Source organism: Papio anubis, chromosome 11 (genome assembly GCF_008728515.1).
Source record: "Papio anubis isolate 15944 chromosome 11, Panubis1.0, whole genome shotgun sequence".
In the NCBI taxonomy this organism is placed as follows: Eukaryota; Metazoa; Chordata; class Mammalia; order Primates; family Cercopithecidae; genus Papio; species Papio anubis.
Genome location: NC_044986.1, coordinates 72060056 through 72080243, shown reverse-complemented (window position 1 = coordinate 72080243; position 20188 = coordinate 72060056). Strand labels below are relative to the sequence as shown.

The 20188-nt window shown below is 45.3% G+C and overlaps 1 protein-coding gene and 1 long non-coding RNA gene across 9 annotated transcripts in view; one reads left to right on the top strand and one right to left on the bottom strand.

The window, feature by feature from the left end:
- Window positions 1-18276, bottom strand: part of LRMDA (leucine rich melanocyte differentiation associated) — a 1152373-nt gene extending 1134097 nt beyond the window's left edge. For 5 of the 8 annotated variants that reach the window (XR_002524551.2, XR_002524550.2, XM_017944526.3 and 2 more), the window contains exons 1-2: window positions 18132-18260; window positions 11721-11821 (exon numbers count right to left, since the gene is read on the bottom strand). Coding sequence is in view for 5 of the 8 variants with exons in the window: in XM_017944526.3 (XP_017800015.1) it covers window positions 11721-11821; window positions 18132-18161 (131 nt within the window). In the remaining 3 variants the exon portion in view is untranslated. Of the gene's footprint in view, window positions 1-11720; window positions 11822-18131 lie in introns of those variants that run through there. The other 3 variants (XM_017944525.3, XM_017944520.3, XM_017944522.3) reach the window with 3 other exon arrangements.
- A 69-nt stretch (window positions 18277-18345) lies between these two features.
- On the top strand, window positions 18346-19979 carry LOC110744125. Its single transcript, XR_002524322.2, has 2 exons — window positions 18346-18689; window positions 18911-19979. It is a non-coding gene; the product is annotated as an uncharacterized LOC110744125 (long non-coding RNA).
- The last annotated feature ends 209 nt before the right edge of the window (window positions 19980-20188 follow it).

The window sequence follows — 20188 nt, the reverse complement described above, 5'->3', positions numbered from 1 at the left end:
CTGGCACCACAGTCAGCAGTTGCTGAGCCATTTGTCCCACCGCTGCCACCTTTGATCTGAACCACACCTCACAGAGCAAGGGAGAGGAAGAAAGAAGATAAGTTCTCTGGAAAACTCCCACCTCCCAGGCCTCATGAGGTCCTGCCTCGCCAAACTTCCCAATCAGAAAGGTTTTAGAGAAATGGGAGAGACCAGGAAATGCTATATACATATGACTCCAGGGCCTCCAGGGTCTTGAACTCAGAGCAACAAAATCTACTCAGACCCTGGTATAGTGACTTCCACAGGCATTTAATGATTCAAAAAAAAAAAAAAAAAAAAAAAAAAAAAACGAAGAAGAAGGAAACTTCCCCCTACCCCCAAAATTAAATACAGGCTTGGCAGTAGCTGTCTTCTCCCACACACAGAAAAAAGATTTACACCCTGAAAAGCAGTTTAGGATAACCATAAAGCTGAAGTCAGACCACTGGGGCCATTTAATCCCAGCTCTCCCATTTAACCATCAGGGTGGTCTCAGGCAATTACTCTGCTACTCTGGGTCTCAGTTGTTTCATCTGTAAAATGTGGATAAGAACAGCTCCATTCTCAAAATGTTGTTGGGAGTAAACGAGATAACATATGTAAGTGTTCTGCCCAGGCATGGCATGTAGTGCATACTTGATAATGTTGGCTGAAAATAAACATGACGTTTTTTTGAGATGGAGTCTCACTCTGTCGCCCAGGCTGGAGTACAGTGGCACGATCTTGGCTCACTGCAACTTCCGCCTCCTGGGTTCAAACGATTCTCCTGCTTCAGCCTCTCGAGTAGCTGGGATTACAGGCACATGCCACCACGCCTGGCTAAGTTTTGTATTTTTAGTAGAGATGGGGTTTCACCATGTTGGCCAGGCTGGTTTTGAACTCCTGACCTCAAGTGATCTGCCCGCCTCAGTATCACAAAGTGCTGGGATTACAGGCGTGAGCCACTGCGCCCGGCCTAAACATGACTTCTGATGTCATCTGTCTGACTCTCTGTCCTTTGACTACTTTGGAGAGTAGAGCCAGTCTTTCAGTATTATTGGCAAGTCTGCTTTATCATGAAGCTCATCAAGAGAACCATTCTGCCAGCTATCTCCAACAGGGCACCAGAGGTCTTTCTCGACAGGCTGCAGTTGGCATGGGGGAGGAAGGATTCCTTTCATCCAAAGCTGTCCTATGCCCTGACATTTGGCATCCCTGGCCTCACCCACTAAATGCTACTAGAGCCCATCCCTATCACTGTGACAACAAAATGCCCTCTACAGGGGCAGAATTTCCTGGTTGAGAACTTGAAGGTCTAGCAAGTAGAAAGTTTGAAAGGGTTAAATTCTCCAGTCTCTTTCCTAACACCCCCAAATCACCACTACTCCTAACAGTCACCCCGACAATGTGGAAGGCAGCACCACTCACATGCCCGATATTGTCCTCAGAACAGAAAGCAGGGCAGAGGGGGAGGGTGGGGCAGTGGGGCCCAAATTCCAAACAGCTCAGGGAGAGAGAGAGACTTCACAAGACAGGAAAATAAACCCCAAGATTCTGGGACAGCAAAATGGGTGAGAGGGGAAATAAAATGCGTTATCAAAAAGTCTAGGAATGTCTTATATTAGAGGCAAACGCTGCAGGAAATATAGTGACAACATTTATGAAAGCACTTTCTAAATCATATCGCAAGTTACAGGGATCATCATCATTCAAGAAAGTGAACCTCAGGGAAGTCCTGTGGCCCCTTAGCAACTCTCTCCAGTTGCCCACTACCTCCTGGACGAGTCTTACCGTAGCACAGTGCATCATTTTCTCTGAGTAGAAATCCAGGAAGTCAGGAAGCCTTAGGGAGGAGGGAGTGCCACAAAAACCACCTTCACAGTGGCCTGAAACCTGCTGCCTTAGTGCTCTTCCCTCCCTTATTGAGTCAGATTTTTGTTTGTTTGTTGTTGAGATTGGGTCTTGCTCTGTCACCCAGGCTGGAGTGCAGTAGCACAAACACAGCTCACTGCATCCTCTACCTTCCAGGCTCAAGCGATCCTCCCACCTCAGCCTCCCAAGTAGCTGAAACTACAGGTGCATGCCACCACACCCAGCTAATTTTGTGTATTTTTTGCAGAGATGGGGTCTTGCTATTTTCCCCAGGCTGGTTTCAACCTGGGCTCAACTGAGCCTCCCAAAGTGCTGGGTTACAGGTGTGTGCCCCCCTGCCCAAGCTAGTAAGACTATTTTGATGCTTCTACAGGCAGGGAGGTCACTCCAGAAAGTGTAAGTAAGGAGAATCAAAGTCTTCTAAGTGAAACTTTTCTTTTTTTAGATGGAGTCTTGCTTTGTTGCCCAGGCTGGTGTGCAGTGGTGTGATCTTGGCTCATTGCAACCTCCACCTCCCAGTTCGAGGAATTCTCCTGCCTCAGCCTTCCAAGTAGCTAGGATTATAAGCACCCATCACCATGCCCTGCTAATTTTTGTATTTTTAGTAGAGATGGGGTTTCACCACATTGGCCAAGCTGGTTACAACTGAGACATTATACATCACCCACCAAGTCATTTTCCACTTTACCTTTTGATTGTATGTTCTGGTGGTAGCTGGAGACACCAGGATGGCCAGTGATATTCTTAGAACAAGAATATTTTTTTTACTGCAATGCTCAGTTTAAAGAGAACACTGGTTCTAACATACAGAGTACCTTGCCTCCTAGGAATCAGTCAGAATATATCAATGCCCTAGAACTACATTGAAAATTCACTAACAATTTATCTTCTAAAGCCTATCTTTTCTACCACCATCTCTTCTGCTCAGGCTTACAGATATGAGCTCTGTTGCCTCCCCTACCCCAATATCAGCATGTTTCCCCAATAAGACCACTACATTTGGGGTTGGAAATAAATACGAATAAGGCCTTTGGCTGCAAAGCCAATATTTAATGAAGACCCACTACCAACAGAACATGTCCTTTGAACTGTTCTCCTGAGAGTCTGGGCGGGGAATTTTTTCTCCCCAATCCCACTGGAACACGATCAAATATATGCTCCTAGCTGGCAGGGATAAAAAATATATATGAGGTGAGCTGGTTTAGCCTATGGAATATCAGGGACAGTTGGAAAGCTAAGGTGTTTATATTAGTTAGGATAGCGTAGGTTATGCTGCATTAACAAGTAACTCCAAAATCTTATAACACAGATTTATTTATCATTCAAAATCTATGTCCACAATAGATAAGCAAATGGTTATACTCATTCTGGTCAGAACCCAAGACTGATGATCATATTACTAAAAGATGAAGTGGCAAATCATTCACTGGCTCTTACAGATTCTGCCCAGTGGTCAACCAAAGAACGCTGAGATGTGCAAACACATTATGTGTTGAAGAAGATGAAATCCTGAATATCTGTGAGGAGCCTCAATGACAACCATAGTGAAATGGCCCCCATGGAGGGTCAAGCCTGGGCTCTTAGCCTCACTAGCACCATGTTCTAAGCACTAACTATGTTTACTAAAGACCTATTATATGCCAGGTAATTTAGAAGGCACATTACACACAGCACTCAACATTTCTGCAATTAGCCCAAGGTCAGTTAACCAACAGGTAAGTGACAGAAACAGGATTTCAAGCCAGGATGGTCCAACCCAAAGCCTTGGTTCTTTTCATTACACTGCCCATCTTCCCAAGAAAGCAGCAAGTTAACAGCCCAGCTCTGTCTAGCAGTTCATAACAGAGACACAGAAAGTATGGTGTGTCTGTCCTCAAAGCAGCTCTGACAGTACTCCAGGTGTCTGCCTCGTTGCCTCCAGCAGGGGAGAAAGGGCAAGGCTGCTGTTTCTTTTCTGAAGTTTCCCAAACTCCAAAGCCCTTTACCCTCATCCTGGTCAAAGCCAAGGAAGCAACAAGCAAGCTCTACCTAAGAAATTTTCTCCTAAGCAATTCTCCAGCCCAAGCATTTATCAGAGTGATGCTAAATAAAATGCAGCTGCAAATAATTTAATTTTTAAAACGTAAGCTTCCCATTGCCATAGATCAATTAAACCTTCTTGATTTTATTGCCAGGTTGACATGGGAATATTTATCACTGTTTGCCATGGGAGCTCTGCTCTGCCGCTATGTTCAACAAGCTAAGCAGGCAGCCCACTCAGGGCCCCTGGGGCAGGGGAATGGGGCCACCAAGGAGAACTCTGCCCTGCCCCAATCAGGGGAGATGGGAAACTAAAAAGCTGGAACGGTTCATTAAAATGTCCTCTCTGCATTGAGCAGATTAAGGAACCAACACTGGCTAAAACACAGAATTCTCTTTACTAATTAGCAAAGGAAAGGTAAAATATAAACAAGCTCAAGGAAGAATTTGGGACCATGGACATTCAAACACTCTTGGAAGGAGAAATTGGTATCACCTCTCCAGAGGGTAATCTGACATCTGTACCAAAGCTGCCCTAATTTGTCTAGGAATCTGTAAAAGCAACTAATCAGAGACATACTCATTAATGAGTATTACAAAGATATTTATATTAGAGCTATTTATAATAGTAGAAATTTGGGGGGAAAAAAAACAACTAAACATCCAACACTAAGGAATGACTTGAGAAACCATTAACAATTGTGATACAGGCTGGGCATGGTGGCTCACGCCTGTAATCTCAGCACTTTGGCTGCGGTTAGAGGATCACTTGAGCCCAGGAGTTCAAGACCGGCCTGGGAAACATAGGGAGATCCCACCTCTACAAAATTTAACAACAACAACAAAATTAGCCAGGCATGGTGGTGCATACCTATAGTCCCAGCTACTCAAGGGGCTGAGGTGGGAGGATCGTTTGAGCCTGAGAGGTTGAGGTTGCAGTGAGTCATGATTGTTCCACTGCATTCCAGCCTGGGTGACAGAGTGAGACCCTGTCTCAAGAAAACATTGTAAAGCAGTAAAGTATTTATTGAGATGGGGAAATGCTTCCAACACAATGTAAACAATGGCATCATTTTTTAAAGTATTTGGCATTGTAAAAGACTAGGAAGACAATACAATGATAACAATGGTGATTTCTGGTTGGTAAGATTATCAGTGACTTGAGAGGAAGACGGTTTCCTTCATACTTTCTCTGGGTTTTCTAATATTTCTATATTAATTACTGTTACTCTTATAAGAAAAAAATTATCTTCAGAAATAAAGAACTTAAATACAATTTCACACAGATGTAGACATTGGACTCACATTCACTAATGTATTCAATTTCAAGGGACAAAATGTCATGCCTCCTGGCTGTTACCTGATCAGCTCCCTAAACCCTCTATCCTCATTCCAGGGTGGATGGCAAGACCCTGACCCCAAGAATTGAGTCCAGAGAACTCAATCCAGTTCACAGTCACTATGGCTGACCTGGTTCCCGGCCAATCACAGCAGGAAGAATCAGATCCAGGCTGAAAGAGCAGAAGAAAGGAATGTGTGAGCCTTTTAAGGGAGCCAGAAATTTCATTTGGGCCTGTTTTCTTGTTTCCGTTTCCAATTTCTAACCTGACAGGGTACACACTGGCTCTAGTAACTTTAATTCCCCCCCAGGAAAGAGTCACAAAAACAATACAGCCTGAAATCCATGACCTTCTACATGGAGAGGTCACCAGTTTACTGTCGGACAATCCAACTAACACAGAAGTGGATTTGCCATAGTTAATGCAGGAAAGAAGACTTTGAAGTATAATGGGAAGAAAAAAATATGTACAGTAACTTCAAACAAAAGTCCAGAACTTATAAATCCATAACTACCCTCCCTTCCAGCATAAACAGGTGGTCATAGTAGAATCAGCAGAACTATCTCTTTTATGAATGAGATTAACAATGATTGTGGATGGATAAGAATGAATGACAAGGCTGGGCATGGTGGCTCATGCCTGTAATCCCAGCACTTTGGGAGACTGAGGCGGGCAGATCACGAGGTCAAGAGATCGAAACCATCCTGGCTAACATGGTGAAACCCTGTCTCTACTAAATATACAAAAAATTAGCTAGGCATGGTGGTGGGCACCTGTAGTCCCAGCTACTCGGGAGGCGGAGGCAGGAGAATGGCGTGAACCTGGGAGGCGGAGCTTGCAGTGAGCCGAGAGCGCACCACTGCACTCCAGCCTGGGTGACAGAGTGAGACTCCATCTCAAAAAAAAAAAAACAAAAAAAAAACAAAGAAGGATGTTCCTTACATGAGTAGTTGAAACCTGGTGCCTTTCTTCTAACTAACATCTTGGCAGGCAGTAAATACAAATTCAGCCACATAAAAAAAAATCACCCAAGCAGATCAATTAACAAATAGGGAGATTAAATAAATAATCAAAAATCTCCCAACAAAGAAAAGTCCAGGACCTGATGGCTTCACTAGTGATTTTTATCAAACATTTAAAGAACGAACATCAATCCTTCTCGAACACTTACAAAAAATTGGAGAGGAGGGAATACTTTCAAACTTATTTAACAAGACCAACATTGTCCTGATACCAAAGCCAAACAAGGACACTACAAGAAAGCTACAAGCCAATATCCCTAATGAACATACAAGCAAAAACACTCAACACAATCAGCAAACCAAATTCAACAGCACATTAAAAGAATCATGCACCATCATCAAGTGGGATTTATCCCTGGAATGCAAGGATAGTTTAATATATGCAATCAATAAATGTGATGGACCACATTTAATGGTATATATACCACATTAACAGAATAAAGGATACCATATTAACAGAAAAAGCATTTGACAAAATTCAACATCCTTTCATAATAAAAACTCTCAACAAATTAAGTACAGAATGAATTTACCTCAACATAATAAAGGCCATATATGACAAGCCCACAGCTAACATCACACTTAACAGAAACAAGCTGAAAACTTTTCCTCTAAGATCAGGAATAAGGATGCCCACTCTCACCATTTCCATTCGGTATGGTAATAGAAGTCCTAGCCAGAGCAATTAGGCAAAAAAAGAAATAGGAGGCATGTAAATTGGAAAGAAAGAAGTAAAACTGTCTCTGTTTGCAGATGACATGATCTTATACATAGAAAACTGTGAAGACTACACCAAAAAACTGTTAGAATAAACAAATTCAGTAAAGTTGCAGGATACAAAATCAACACATAAAAAGCAGCTGCATGCCTATACACTAACAAAGAATTATCCAAAAAAATTAATCCCATTTACAATAACATGAAAAAATAAAATATTTTTATAGGAATAAAATTTATTCCTAGAAATTAACCAAAGAGGTAAAAGATCTGTACAATGAAAACTATAAAACATTGATGAAAAAAATGGAAAGATACACACATAAAGGAAGATATCCCATACGACCTAAAGCCATCAACAGGTTCAATGCAATCCTTATCAAAATTCCAATGGCATTTTTCACAGAAATAGGAAAAAAAATCCTAAAATTCATATGACACAAAAGACTCCAAACAGAGCAATGTTGAGCAAAAAGAACAAAGCTAGAGGCATCACACTACCTGACTTCAAAACATATTACAACGCTGTAATTATCAAAACAATACATAGTAACATAAAAACAGACATATAGACCAATGGAATAAAATAGAGAGCCCAGAAATACATCTATGCATTGACAGTCAATTGATCTTCAACAAAGGTGCCAAGAACACACAAAGGGGAAAGAACAGTCTCTTCAATAAATGGTGTTAGAAAAACTGGATATCCATATGTGGAAGAAAAAATTGATGTCTTATCTCACACCATATACAAAAAATTGATCCCTTTTCTCAGATCATATGCAAAAATCAACTCAAAATGGATTAAGAACTTAAACATAATGTAATGTACAGCATGGTGGCTATAGTTAATATTACTGTATTGTATATTTGAAATCTGCTAAGACAATAGATCATTCATGTTCTCTTCATACAAAAAAGGGAACTGTGTGAGGTAAGGGATATGTTAATTAGCTTCAGCTCAGTAATCATCTCACAATGTATGCATCTCACAATGTATGCAGAACATCATGTTGTATGCTACAGATACAACTTTTAGCTGTCAATTATGCCTCAATAAAGTTGGGAAAAGATTTAAAAATCATATGTTAGTATATGCATGTAACTCACATGTTAGTAAATCACATGTTAGTATATGCATAGTATCTCTGGAAGATGACACAAAAACTGAGTAACAATAGGTAGCTGTACAAAGGGAACCTGGGAGGCTAAAGGACATGGTGTAAATGAGACTTTCTTCTCACTGCATGTTTGCTCCTTCTAAAGGTTGTGCCATGTGCATGTATTAACTATTTAAAAACTGAATAAATAGAACTCCTTGTCTAAAAGTAAACTTTGCCCTAAAACACAAATGTACTGCAGCTGATCTTGCAACCTAGGGGAGTGCAAAGTTTTTATTTATCAAGGTACTGCTCTGTTTAAGGCAGTATCCTGATATGACTTTTGGAGGTTTAAAAAAAAAAAAAAAAAAAAAAAAAGCCTGTAGAGATGTTCTAGAAGGAGAGGAAAGGGTTAATTTTTCTGTATATAACAAGGGAAGAATTTTGTGCTTCTGAGGATAGCTCTGGAAAGATAGTAAGTGGCATGGAAAAGAGAGAAAGTGCCTAGGAGAAAGAGGCATTAGTCACATGCAGGAGGCCTGACCCTAATTAGAGGCACTGCCAGGGAGAAATTCTCTGTGGCAAGCAGAACCTCAAAAATGTCCAGGAACAGTGCTATCCCAACCTTATGTCCTGCTCTGTGCCACAATTACCACCCAACCCTCTTCACTACACCTTCAGCTAGCAGTACAAGTCAATATGTAATAACGTGGTGTTGGGCTTTGGAAAAATGAAGGGGGTATCCCAAGTGAGGCCAGGCAGGCTGCTCAAGAGGAAGAATAGCAGACAACAGAGCCGAAATATGGTCAGGGACTGCAGTGTGCTGGGTGCAGGGCAGCCTGACTGGGAAACATGCTCCCTGCAATCCCATGGAAATAGTGAGGGGCAGAGGGGCCTAGGGAGAAACTTTCTACAGAACACGGGATATGGATTTACAATATTTCATTTGGATATCATGATCCCTGAAGCCTAGAGAGCTTGGGTCATCCACTCCATCCCCACTCATTTGGAAGGTAAGTTTAGAATCTCCTGTCTCTTCTCTTCTCCCTATTTTCCCCCCTCCTGCTTCTTTCTTTCTTTCTTTCTTTCTTTCTTTCTTTCTTTCTCTCTCTCTCTCTCTCTCTCTCTCTCTCTCTCGACAGAGTTTCACTCTTGCTGCCCAGGCTGGAGTACAATGGTGTGATCTCAGCTCACTGCAAACTCCACCTCCCAGGTTCAAGCGACTCTTCTGCCTCAGCCTCCCAAGTAGCTGGGATTACAGGCATCCGCCACCATGTTCAGCTAATTTTTTTGTATTTTTAGTAGAGACGGGGTTTCACCACGTTGGCAAAGCTGGTCTTGAACTCATGACCTCAGGTGATTTGCCCAGCTTGGCCTCCCAAACTGCTGGGATTATAGGCGTGAGTCACTACTCCCAGCCTCTGCTTATTCTTTTTAAGAGGAATTAGCTAAGCATCTAAAACATCTTAGATGTTGATTCAGCTGAAGGCAAAGATAGAGACCAGTGCCCAAATAAGCTCAAATCTTCCTCTAATACCCCAGAGAAATAGTGTTGCCTCCCCTGCTCCTCCCTCCAATTAGGTAAATAAAGAAGATCAAAGGTGATCCACTCCCAAGCACACCCAACTCAAGTCAGGAGTGCTTTTCTCCATTCTGGTCTGCAACTGTCTCCAGCATAACCAAGTCCCTAAACACAAACTTTTTCTGAACATTAGACCTCACCCCTCCACTGCTTATCCCTGCCCAAACTCAGCTACAATCCAGTGTGGAGCTCACACACTGACGACAACACGGACAAGAACAGGCTCCTACCAGATGTGAAACCAACTCAAACTCAACACTACAGAAATGTGTCTCCTCTCAACAAAGGAAAATACAAATCTTCGGTGTTCTCCTTCTGAATCCACTCTTCAGCCACCCCCTTACTAAATTTTCCTGCATCTAGGATGTGTCACTTCCTACAATAAATCCATATAGATCCAGCCCCTCAGAGCCAACAGCCCCTTCTTGCCACACATACACACCTCCCAAGGTCCAGTCCCTCCTCTCCCAAAGAAAGGCGGGGCCCCTGGACATCACAAAGATGGTTGTGTTTCCTCAGACTTGACAGCCCAGTCCCATGACCCGCATACACTGATGCTCCCTCATGCGGCCCAGCCTCCTCAAACCCACATCCGGCTCCCACTAACTACTCAGGGCAACCACAACCCCGAGCCCCAGTGCCCTGAGCCCCTGGGGGCCGGTCACACAGGAGGAACTCCTTCCATGCCCAGGAAAGGGAGCCTTTTGCCTGAGTCTGCTCTGGGAGGCTGGAGCACTCAAAAAAAGTGCTCAGAAAAAGATATCTCAAAAAAAAAAAAAAAATCCTTCATTTCTCTAGAGTCAGCATGTATTTATTTGGCTTCCTCTCATCACTGTGTACTACTTACAACTTGTCCGTTTCAACCTCTCCCCAGATGCACAAAAACCCTTTGGGAGTAGGGAAGAATACAGAGACAGTGGCCACTCTCCATCCACCACAACCCTCAGGGTGCCCCTTTCCTGGAGACAGCGCAGCTCTGTGTGGCCGCGTACTCCCGAGCAGCATCCGAGGAGTTCCGCTGGCTGACCTCAAACAAATCCTCTTTTACCTCTTGTGCCTTATTGCCCTGAGTTGTGTTCAGTTTCCCTCAAATTTCTAATTCCCAAGTATCCAGATTCAGCAGTGGGAAATGAAGACTCCGAGGCCTAGAAGCAGGAAAGTACCTGGGCCCTGGAATGGAATTCAGGTTCCTCATCTCTCCTTTGACCCCAGGACAGTCTGTCCCACTCAGAGGGCAGCACAGCTCTCAAGGAGGGCACTGAGGAAAAAGCCCTGGGTGGCACCAGCTTGTTAGGAGAAAAGCAATCGCCCTGCCTGACCCCTGCTCTTATCCCACTGACACCTGCTTTCCAAGTACCTCTTACTTCTCTCCTCCAAGCCCCCAAATCAGGCACAAGGCATAACCTTTTAGGGAGAAAGGAAATAACTGCCCGTATTCTCCACTGGAATAATATACAAGATCACACTTACCTTTGCCAAGACTTGAACAGTTGTCAGAGAGTTTCCCTCCCACCCACCCCACACCAACAGTGTTTAAATTGCTTTGAAACACCATCTGGGAGACATTATCATCACAAACATTTAAAGCTCCAATTCATAAAAAGGCAAAAGAAAGAAAACACACACATACACACACCCTACCTGTGACTCGACAAATGTTTTGGGACATGTGTTTATCCTAAAAAAGCACACCTAGACACCCCAAAATACTCTTGCGGGCTCCATCTCATTCCTTCCCCAAGAGTATTCTGACCTGTCTGCACAGGTATCCATGAGAAATGAAAAGAACACGGTGAAAACATGATGGCCCTCTCATAGGAACTGGTGTGAAACGGATGAGGCTCAACATGCTGCCTAGGCATCTTCAGCAGCACAAAAAAAGGCAGCCAAGGAATCACCGGACACAGTCAAACCTTTGGGGCATGATTCCACACCTCTCAGAGCCTTCTGCTGAATAAAAGGACACCCTATGTGGAGTTGGAACATTTGACTTTTATCTGCCGGCCCTAAAGTACCCGGGAGGACTGGGTCTCCCAGGCCTGGCCTACATCTTGTGAAGGTTACATACCTCAGAAGGTTAAAGCTCAGATCAAGCCTCTTTGCAAAATGTCCACAGTCCCTGCCAAGGTGCTCTGGAATTTCTCTGCAGTCCTGGCCTATGTAGGACACCTGGAAATTAAATGGAACAGAAACAATGTGGCAAACGGAAATCACCCATCTGCTCCCAATCCTGAAATTATTGATCCAATGATTGCTTCTGCAACTTGAAACGCAAGTTTCTCACACACAAAAAGGCCACATTTGTGACTGTTTCCCTGATCAAATCAGCTTTGGGGGCTCCAAGGACACCACCAACAGCTCCCCTTTCCTGGTGCAGTTAACATGATGGAGACTAATCCCAAGACGATGGAAATTGGACTAAAATTGGCCAGATTCAGGTGTCCAAAAGAAACCTGAATATCAGGGCACGTTGATATAACTGCAACAATCGCCCTCTCACTCAGGGGCTTTTGCAACAGCTGCTCCTCTGCCCCTTCTTCTCCCTCTCCTCCACTGCCCCCCAGTACCCTGGTATGCACATTACCTCATAAAACACACAGCAGATGCACTTACCAGCATTCAACCTTCAGGGTGCTGGAACAACAGGGTTGGAAAAGAAAACCTCCCCAGACCACCAATCCCATCCAGTTGCCACCGTGTACAAAATGCCCTCCACACCCAAAAAAAGCTGATTTGAAGGCCACAGGGCAACAATGTGTGCCCGGGGCTCCTGAATGTCCCTCCTCCAGAGGCCCTTTGGCAGCCAATCCCACTCTGTGCACAAAGTTGTTTCCCTGGGCATTCTTCTATTACAGATTATTTATTATTAAGTACCTGTATGTGCCCAAATATTAAAAGGCTGAACTGAACTGATTCCAGAACTGATGCCTGTGAGAAGGTCAGTGGGCTTTCTCACTACCCTAATCACCCAGTTTTTGGAACCCATTTTTACAGACAGCACTCTGTGGGCAGACTGGCAACTAATCCCCAAACCATAAAATAAACCCACGGGGCTGAGCTGACCAATGGGCCACAATGCATGCTGTTTCCCTAAAGTACAACATGCTCAACCCCCAGCTCGAAATCCAAGCCCAACACACAGCTACAACCTTCTTCTGGTTTCCCTACAAATCACATTCTTCCACATATACAGACAAAGATCTCTTAGAATGAGAAAGATATTCCCCAGGAGGTTGTTTCCTCATGGGAAACAAGACTACGGTGACCATCTTACATCCTCAGATATTAGGTTCAACCATGTGAGCTACAAATATCCATTTTAGAACCACAAAATAGCTCTTTTACATGGTTCAACCTCATATAAGCTACACTGAACCCTGACACCCTCAACATCTCCAGTCACCTCTCAACCTTCTCCTATCCACTGAGGACAAACTGCTGACAATGCAATATCCTATATCCACTCTCCTTCAGTAACTTCATTCTAGGAGAGAAAATAAGGAGAAAGAACAGAAAAATAGCTGACTCCAATAAAGTAATTTTGACTCAAGAAGATATAGGCTAAAAAATAAAGGACTCTAAGTTCAATCTAGCAGTCTCTCCTCTTTCTACCTGGGGTCCATCTTTCTTCACAGTTCTTTGTGTAATAAATTAAGTTCTGCTTCCAAGTGGAGAGAGAAATCATACGCCAAAGAGAGACTGTGGCTATAAGGCTCTAGTCCATCTGGGAACTTCGATCTCCCTCAGGATCTCTGCTTAATCAGCAGCTTCTTCTGTATTGTACATTCACAGTGAACCCCAGGTCCATGGCACTCACCAGAAAATCCATCCCATTCACCCCAGCCTGTACCACTACCTTGTACATATTATCAGTCAAGACCTCTGTGATATATATAGTAGAGACATTGAGTTTTAGATGTAGAAACTGAGTTCTTTCCTCTTAGAATGGCCAAGAACTAAATCTCAGAGAGACCCAGTTTGTCAAAACTTCTTATGTTTTATACAAGGAAACTAAGACTCCAGAGGCCTGCCCAGCACAATCTTAGTGACAGAGCCCAGATCAAGTCCTATACCATAAATAAGGACTTCCAACTTGGGAGCCATGGAGTGTTTACAAATCTACATGTGAGTTTGAGATTTCTCTTTTTTTTTTTTTTTTTTTTTTTTCTTTTTCTTTGTAAGAGATGGGGTTTCACTGTGTTGCTCGGGCTGATCTCAAACTCTGAACTCAAGCAATCCCCCCACCTCAGCCTCCCAAAATAGCTGGAATTGCAGGTACAAGCCACCATGTCAGGCAGACACGAGTTTTCTTGATCAGCAAATGCCAATGGTGCATCTATCATCATGTTTTGGCTTCAAAATGAGTCTTCTGAGCTGAAAGGGCAAGAACTTCTCCCATGGTGCTACACTGAGGGCCCAAGAAGACTGTTAGAGCCTGGGAAAAGAGAGGGATATTTGCTTCCCTTTTTCTTCTGTAGGAGTTCCATTCAAAGGAAACAGGAGCACCAAGGAGAGCTATCACCACAAAGCATTTGGATCACTCACAACATCTGATGAGACTGTCAGCAGCCTGTTTCATTACATGGTCTTAACTATATGACATCCCAGGAAGACTAAGAAAAATACAAGTTGTTCTCATTGTTCTCAAATGTGAAGACCAAGTCTCAAAAGTTTAGCATGAGAACCAACTTGGTAAGTAATCTGCATGCTTAGATAACCCCTGTGGTAAAGTAGAAGCTTTTAGAGATGTGAGTTAAGCCGACCAGGCTGAAGGGCTCAAATCGGCTGGAAAAGGCTTAAAAGCAGCAAGCAGTCACTGCCAGATATTGCAAGCAACACTTGAAGCTAGAAAACAGACTTAAGAAGAGCTTCTGAGGGAAGACATTACCTCTCAGGATGTCAGGAAGCTTCTTAGAGCACAGGACCACCTAATGTAAGATGCAAGGCCAGAAGAGCCAAACCAAAAATAGTTTGCTTCTTCAGCAAAAGGGAGATGGGATACAGAGATTAATATATCTTAAATGGCACAGAAGCAAGAGCATATTCAGAACACCACTGTATTTAGTCAATTACCTTGATTTAGACTGCATTGAGGAACAAAGATTCGAACTTATAATTTCTCTATTTTCTATAATTTGTACCCTAAGACTTCCACCCTGTGTGGAATAACAGGAAGGGACACCATTACCAGGCAAATGAAAATATAACAAGTTAAAGATCCCTATGGAGAGGAAACTAGAAAGGGAAAGGAGAGTCTGGAAGGGGTCCCCATCCATGTACACACACAATCCCTCCGAGCTGAAGCTGCAGAAAATGACCAAACCATAGAAGACTGCAGGTTTCACTTTGCTTTGGGACTTTCTAGCTCCCAGGGCATTTCTGGAGATGAGTTTGTCAACAGTCAGATGTTGAGGAGATTATTTTATGATGCCTGCCCCTAGCCAGGGGTGGGAGATCCTCGATTTTAAATTTGTAATACTGAGCTGGGCACAGTGGTGCACACTCGTATTCCCAGCTACTCAGGAAGCTGAGGCAGGAAGACAGCTTGAGCTCAGGAGTTCAAGGGTGCAGTGAGCTATGATTGCGCCACTGCATGTCAGCCTGGGCAACAGAGCAAGCCCTTATCATTCATTCATAAATAAATAAGTGTATGTGTGGTACTGGAAGCTGTTGGAGTAGAAACAACCATAGGTAGAAATCTGATTCCCGGTACTGCCACTGCTAGCTGTGTTGTCGCGGATAAGTCACCATCTCCAAGTCTCTGTTTCCTCTTCTGCAACTGGACTAACACTAACTCCTCCAAAGGTGTTAAGAATAATGTAAAAACCAACATGTATTAAATGCCTATCATGTGCTTGTTATCTATTCAATCCTTATGAATCAGCCCCATGCATATTATTGTCCCTATTGTACTTACAGGAATGCGATGAGCTAACATATTAAAAGTGCACAACACTGTCTTTGGCACCCAGTGGCCACTCTGTTAAACAGCTGTTGAATGAGACCACTCTCCCCACAGAAGGGATTCATTAGTCCAGTATCTCTTGGGCACAAGATTTCAGTGCCCAAATTCCAAGTTTGTATTTGTGTCTACAATTGTATTAAGTTGTCTAAGCTAGAGGAAAGAGAAATGACTTAATGCTGAACATAAATGATGCATTCAAGCCAAGAGAAGCCAAATGAAGTCAGACCCATGGCAAATGAAAAGACTTTTACAGAGAAAAGCAATAGGAAGACTGCAACATCCCCAGGCAGGTGGCATCATAGGCTTGTGGAGCTCCTAAAAACCAGCTCCACAGCAGTCAGCCCACAGTGGCCTTAAAAGCAGTGACCTACCTTCAAGCCAAGCAGCATTCATCTCATTAAATTGTTTAATTGTATAGGATTTTTTTTCTTTGCACTTAAACCATCCCTTTATTTGGGATTTATAGGTCTCTGGATACGGGAAATTTGTATCTGGCTTTATGTTTTAATATTTGAGTAACACTGTAATAAAAACTATATTCACACGATGGGTTCATGGGAAGTTTTGCGGGTTTTATTTTTCTCCCTTTAAGAAGGATCTACTAAAGTCTGACAAGTACTGTTCCATGCTACCCACATTCAAGGTGCTACCTCTTAAAACGGCAGCCATTAGAAATCACTGGGAGCAGAATGTGAAAAACAAAACAAACAAACAAAAAAACACAACCCTCCGGGGCCTGGCACTCAAATCCACTAACCTGGGCAGTTTGGGAAATGGGGCACTAAGACTCTCCAGGGGCATTTTCCCAACCTACCTTCTTAGCTCCTCCCCAGGCAACTTGGTCTAGTAAAACAGTCCCCAAGGGCCTAAAATGCTTCACCCACACTTCCATGAATGTCCTTGGGCTGTGTGGAGTAGGCTAAGAACAGTTGTTGCAGGAAAAATCAAATCTAGGAAACGCAGGAAGAGCAAAGGGAAAGGAAGCACAGGAAAGTGCTCAGCCCCCTGAACTTGTAGCAAGGTACACCGGGAGAATATCACATCTGAAAACACAGAGACCTAGGGTCTGGGGGGCGGGGAACCCTCCTTCTTAGGTAGATACTCCAAGAGAAGGAAGAGGCCCTCTTGTCCAGTCCCTCCCTCCAGGCAGTCATAGTAACTCCCAGGAAAAAAAAAAAAAACCTTTCCCTGATGGCTGAACAAGACGGGTCATTTTTAGCCTCTCTGCAAGCTGGTAGCTCACTTCCGAACTCTGGTCTTTCTCCAGCTCTCTCCTCCCAGGCTGTGGGTCAAGGGACAGAGCCAGTATTCCTAAGCAACAAAAATGTTAAATGGGGGGGGTGTACAGAGACAAAGGAAAGGCTTATTTCCAGTAACACCTGGCATGGTGCCTGGCATACAGTAGGCACTCAATAAACATGTGTACCAGATGAAATGACAGGACTCTGGAAAAAAAGAAAACAGGCAGCGGCTAGTTTAACGGGCAGCACAGATGGCCCTCACTGCATCTGTAGGAGCTGTAAAAACCCCTAGAACCTCCTCTAAGGAGGAATCATTCCCTTCAGCCCAAAGTAATCTCAAAATCCAATTGTGCCTGACACTACCTGCCTTAGGCAATCCAAGAGGAGAGCTTCAAAAACTCAGAACTATTTCTCCAGGGTGTGCAGGGAAAGGTGGGAAGTAAGAGGGCTCTGGCTTCATCAGAGAAGAGAAGAGGTTAAAGACAGAGAACTGGCTTTTTCAGCAGGTAAGAAAGACACCTGGTCCCAGCGTTGCTGGGTTCATCCCTCCAGCCATGAACACCTGAGGCTTCACTACAGAGTTAAAAGCATGTAAGTCTGGGTGTCTGGCACCCAGGGTTGAAACTGGCGTGTTGCCATTCATCACAGACTCCTGTTCAAGAAATCGAGTGTGGAAATAGAACTGGAGGTCGGTAGCCTTCCATCAGCCTTTGGCTATGGCGTAGCCCATTCAGCGCAGGGCCCACCAGCACCCTCATCTCCAGGGATGTGCTGGGACTTTGGGTACCCTAGACACTTTTGCCTACATAAACCCCTTCCTCTATTTACAAATAAGTAAATTTATATATTACAACTGCATTGGTATAAAGATGACTATATCAGTGTGATTTATCAAAATGGATTATTTGACCAAAAGTTTTAAAAATTCGGATTATGAAATTGGAACATTTTCTGTGGGCCCCCAAAAGTACCGGGGGCCGTCAGCACGGTGTCCGCTGGGCCTGCTCAGTGAGGCGCTAAGGGCAGAGGGAAGTGGGGGGAATGGGGGACCTTCGGGGTGTTCTTCCCGCAGAGCCAGGGTGTGTGCCAGGCCCGAAACGGGGTCTGTAGTCGCCCCACTAGGGCGAACCTGAGCACCTGACGCTCACCGCCTGCAGATGCAGCCCCCTGAGGCGGGGACAGGGGTGTCTAGGCCCTGGGGAACCCCTGTGCGCCGCTGTTCCTCCCCACGCGGACTGCGCCCCGGGCGGAGGCGGGGCTGGCCGGGACTTACTTGAGTTCCACTGACCACGAGCCCGGCCATGGCTGCCAGGACGCGGCGGGCGCGCGGCACGGAGCGCGGGGGCGCGGCGGCGGCGGCGGCAGCGGCGAGCGCGGCAGGGGAGCGCGGCAGGGGAGCGCGGCGGGCGCACAGTTCCGCACTGGGCAGTCAGCTGACCCAGCGGAAGCCGGAGGCGCGGGCCGGCCGCGGGCACCTCAGCTCCGCCGCGCGCCGCCGCCGCCGCCCCTCGGCCCGGCCCCCGCGCAGGTGAGCCCTGGCCGCCCGCTGCAACAGGTGTCCCGCGTCCCGACGGCGGCCTGACCCCGACTCCCCGCGCCCCTTCCTCCCCCGGGTGTCCCAATGCCCAACACTCCATGCCCACAACTTTATCGCGTTAGTCTGGGCCAGGCCTGAGGTGGGGGGATTCCTATCAGGGGCGCCCCTTCTGAGCCGTTAGCTGAGCTGTACCCAACCGGGCCTTTCCTGCATTTCGCAAGCTGCGTTACATAAGGGCCCTCAACTGCAGCGAGCAGGGGCCTCTTGGCTGAACTCTCCTCCCCACCAAAGCTGGTAAGTTAGAAGGTTGAAGGACTCCTGGTGGGGCGGAGTTTCCATTTGTAGGAGGGGAGGGGGATTGGGGGGGTTGAATTTCCCTATAAATAAAACGTGGGCTTGGTTAAGACCACCCCATCCTTTCCCTGTGGCCTCTAAGAGTTGACAATAATAAACCCTGGGGAAGGATAATTGGCTGGTGACCCCAAGTTTCAGGCTTTTCTTCTCCTGCTTCTCAGAGGGAAAGAGATTTGTGAGGCTTAAAGTCATCAGTGGGGTCATTCGCGCTGTTCCCCACCCACCCCATCTGGAAGAGCTGGCCATGGGCCTCCTGTCTGGATGAAAGTAGACCCGGTGGGCAGGTAAATCCCTAAACCCATGCCTGTTTTTCTCTGAAAGGATCCAAATTTTCTCCTTGCCTATTCTTGCCTCCAAGCCCAGGATGCACAAAGCTACCAGATATCAACTGGTTGTCATCTTCCACTCCTGCTGCAGCTAAGACCCACCCCAGCCTTAACTGGCATCGTCTCTCAGACAGCCCTGGTCCTAACACATTGTTAGGTGGGCCCTTGTCAGCATTTTGATGAGCAGTGTTGATCTCGGAGGGTTGACCTTCCTGCCCCTCTCTCAGCTGGGAGGAGCAGACTCAGAAGAGTGGAGCAGTAAGAATGCAGTCTTGACTGTGTTTACTTTGGGGGATTCCAGGAAATGCTGCAACAAAAGGTCCTGCAGGCCAAAAAAGAAAGCTTACCCTCCAGAGATAAGGGGATCAAAGGGAACCTTCCCAGGCCTGCTGGCCCAAGGACCAGCTCCCCCGCCTCCTCCCTCCTTCTCTGCTGGACGCACCCTCTCTGGTCCATTGTCCACTTTTGTCTGCTTTTCCTGCCTGAAAAGGAGGAAGTGAGCCTGGGCCCAGCCAGCACTCTGCCCTCCGCAGCTGCCTTTCAGCTCAGCTTTCCTAGAAGGGCTTTGACAGATAGAAGAGGACTTGTGGAAACAGGCCCAAGCCGACTCAAAGATGAGATTAGAGAACGGCTCTCGCTTCCCCGACCAGAAGGGAGTTACTGAAGGTCATCTCATCCATCCCCCTGCCTCCATACACAGCTGGGTCGTCTGAGCATAGGCTGTTCTGCAGACACTACCAGTGTCACCATAGTGGGCAGGTATCTTTCCCCTTTTCCACACCCTCTCACTACTATTGCCTCCTCCACATAGCCCCAGGGCAACCATTTTAAAAGCCCAATTTGATCCTACCTAAAATCTTTCAATGGCTCCTAATCAACTAATAATTAATACAGTTCAGAATCTCTAGTATGTCCCTGAAGATCTCTTATAATCCCATCAATTCTTACCTCTTCAGCCACGTGTCCCAGCTCTCCCGTCCTCTGATTGGTTTCGCAGAAGCTGTTAGTGTCGGCTGGAAATGCTTCCCCACCCACTGCTGTCTCTGTGAACACATCAAGAAGGCCAGTTGATGGCGTGGGGAAGGATCATGTGCAGAAATCACAAAAATTAAG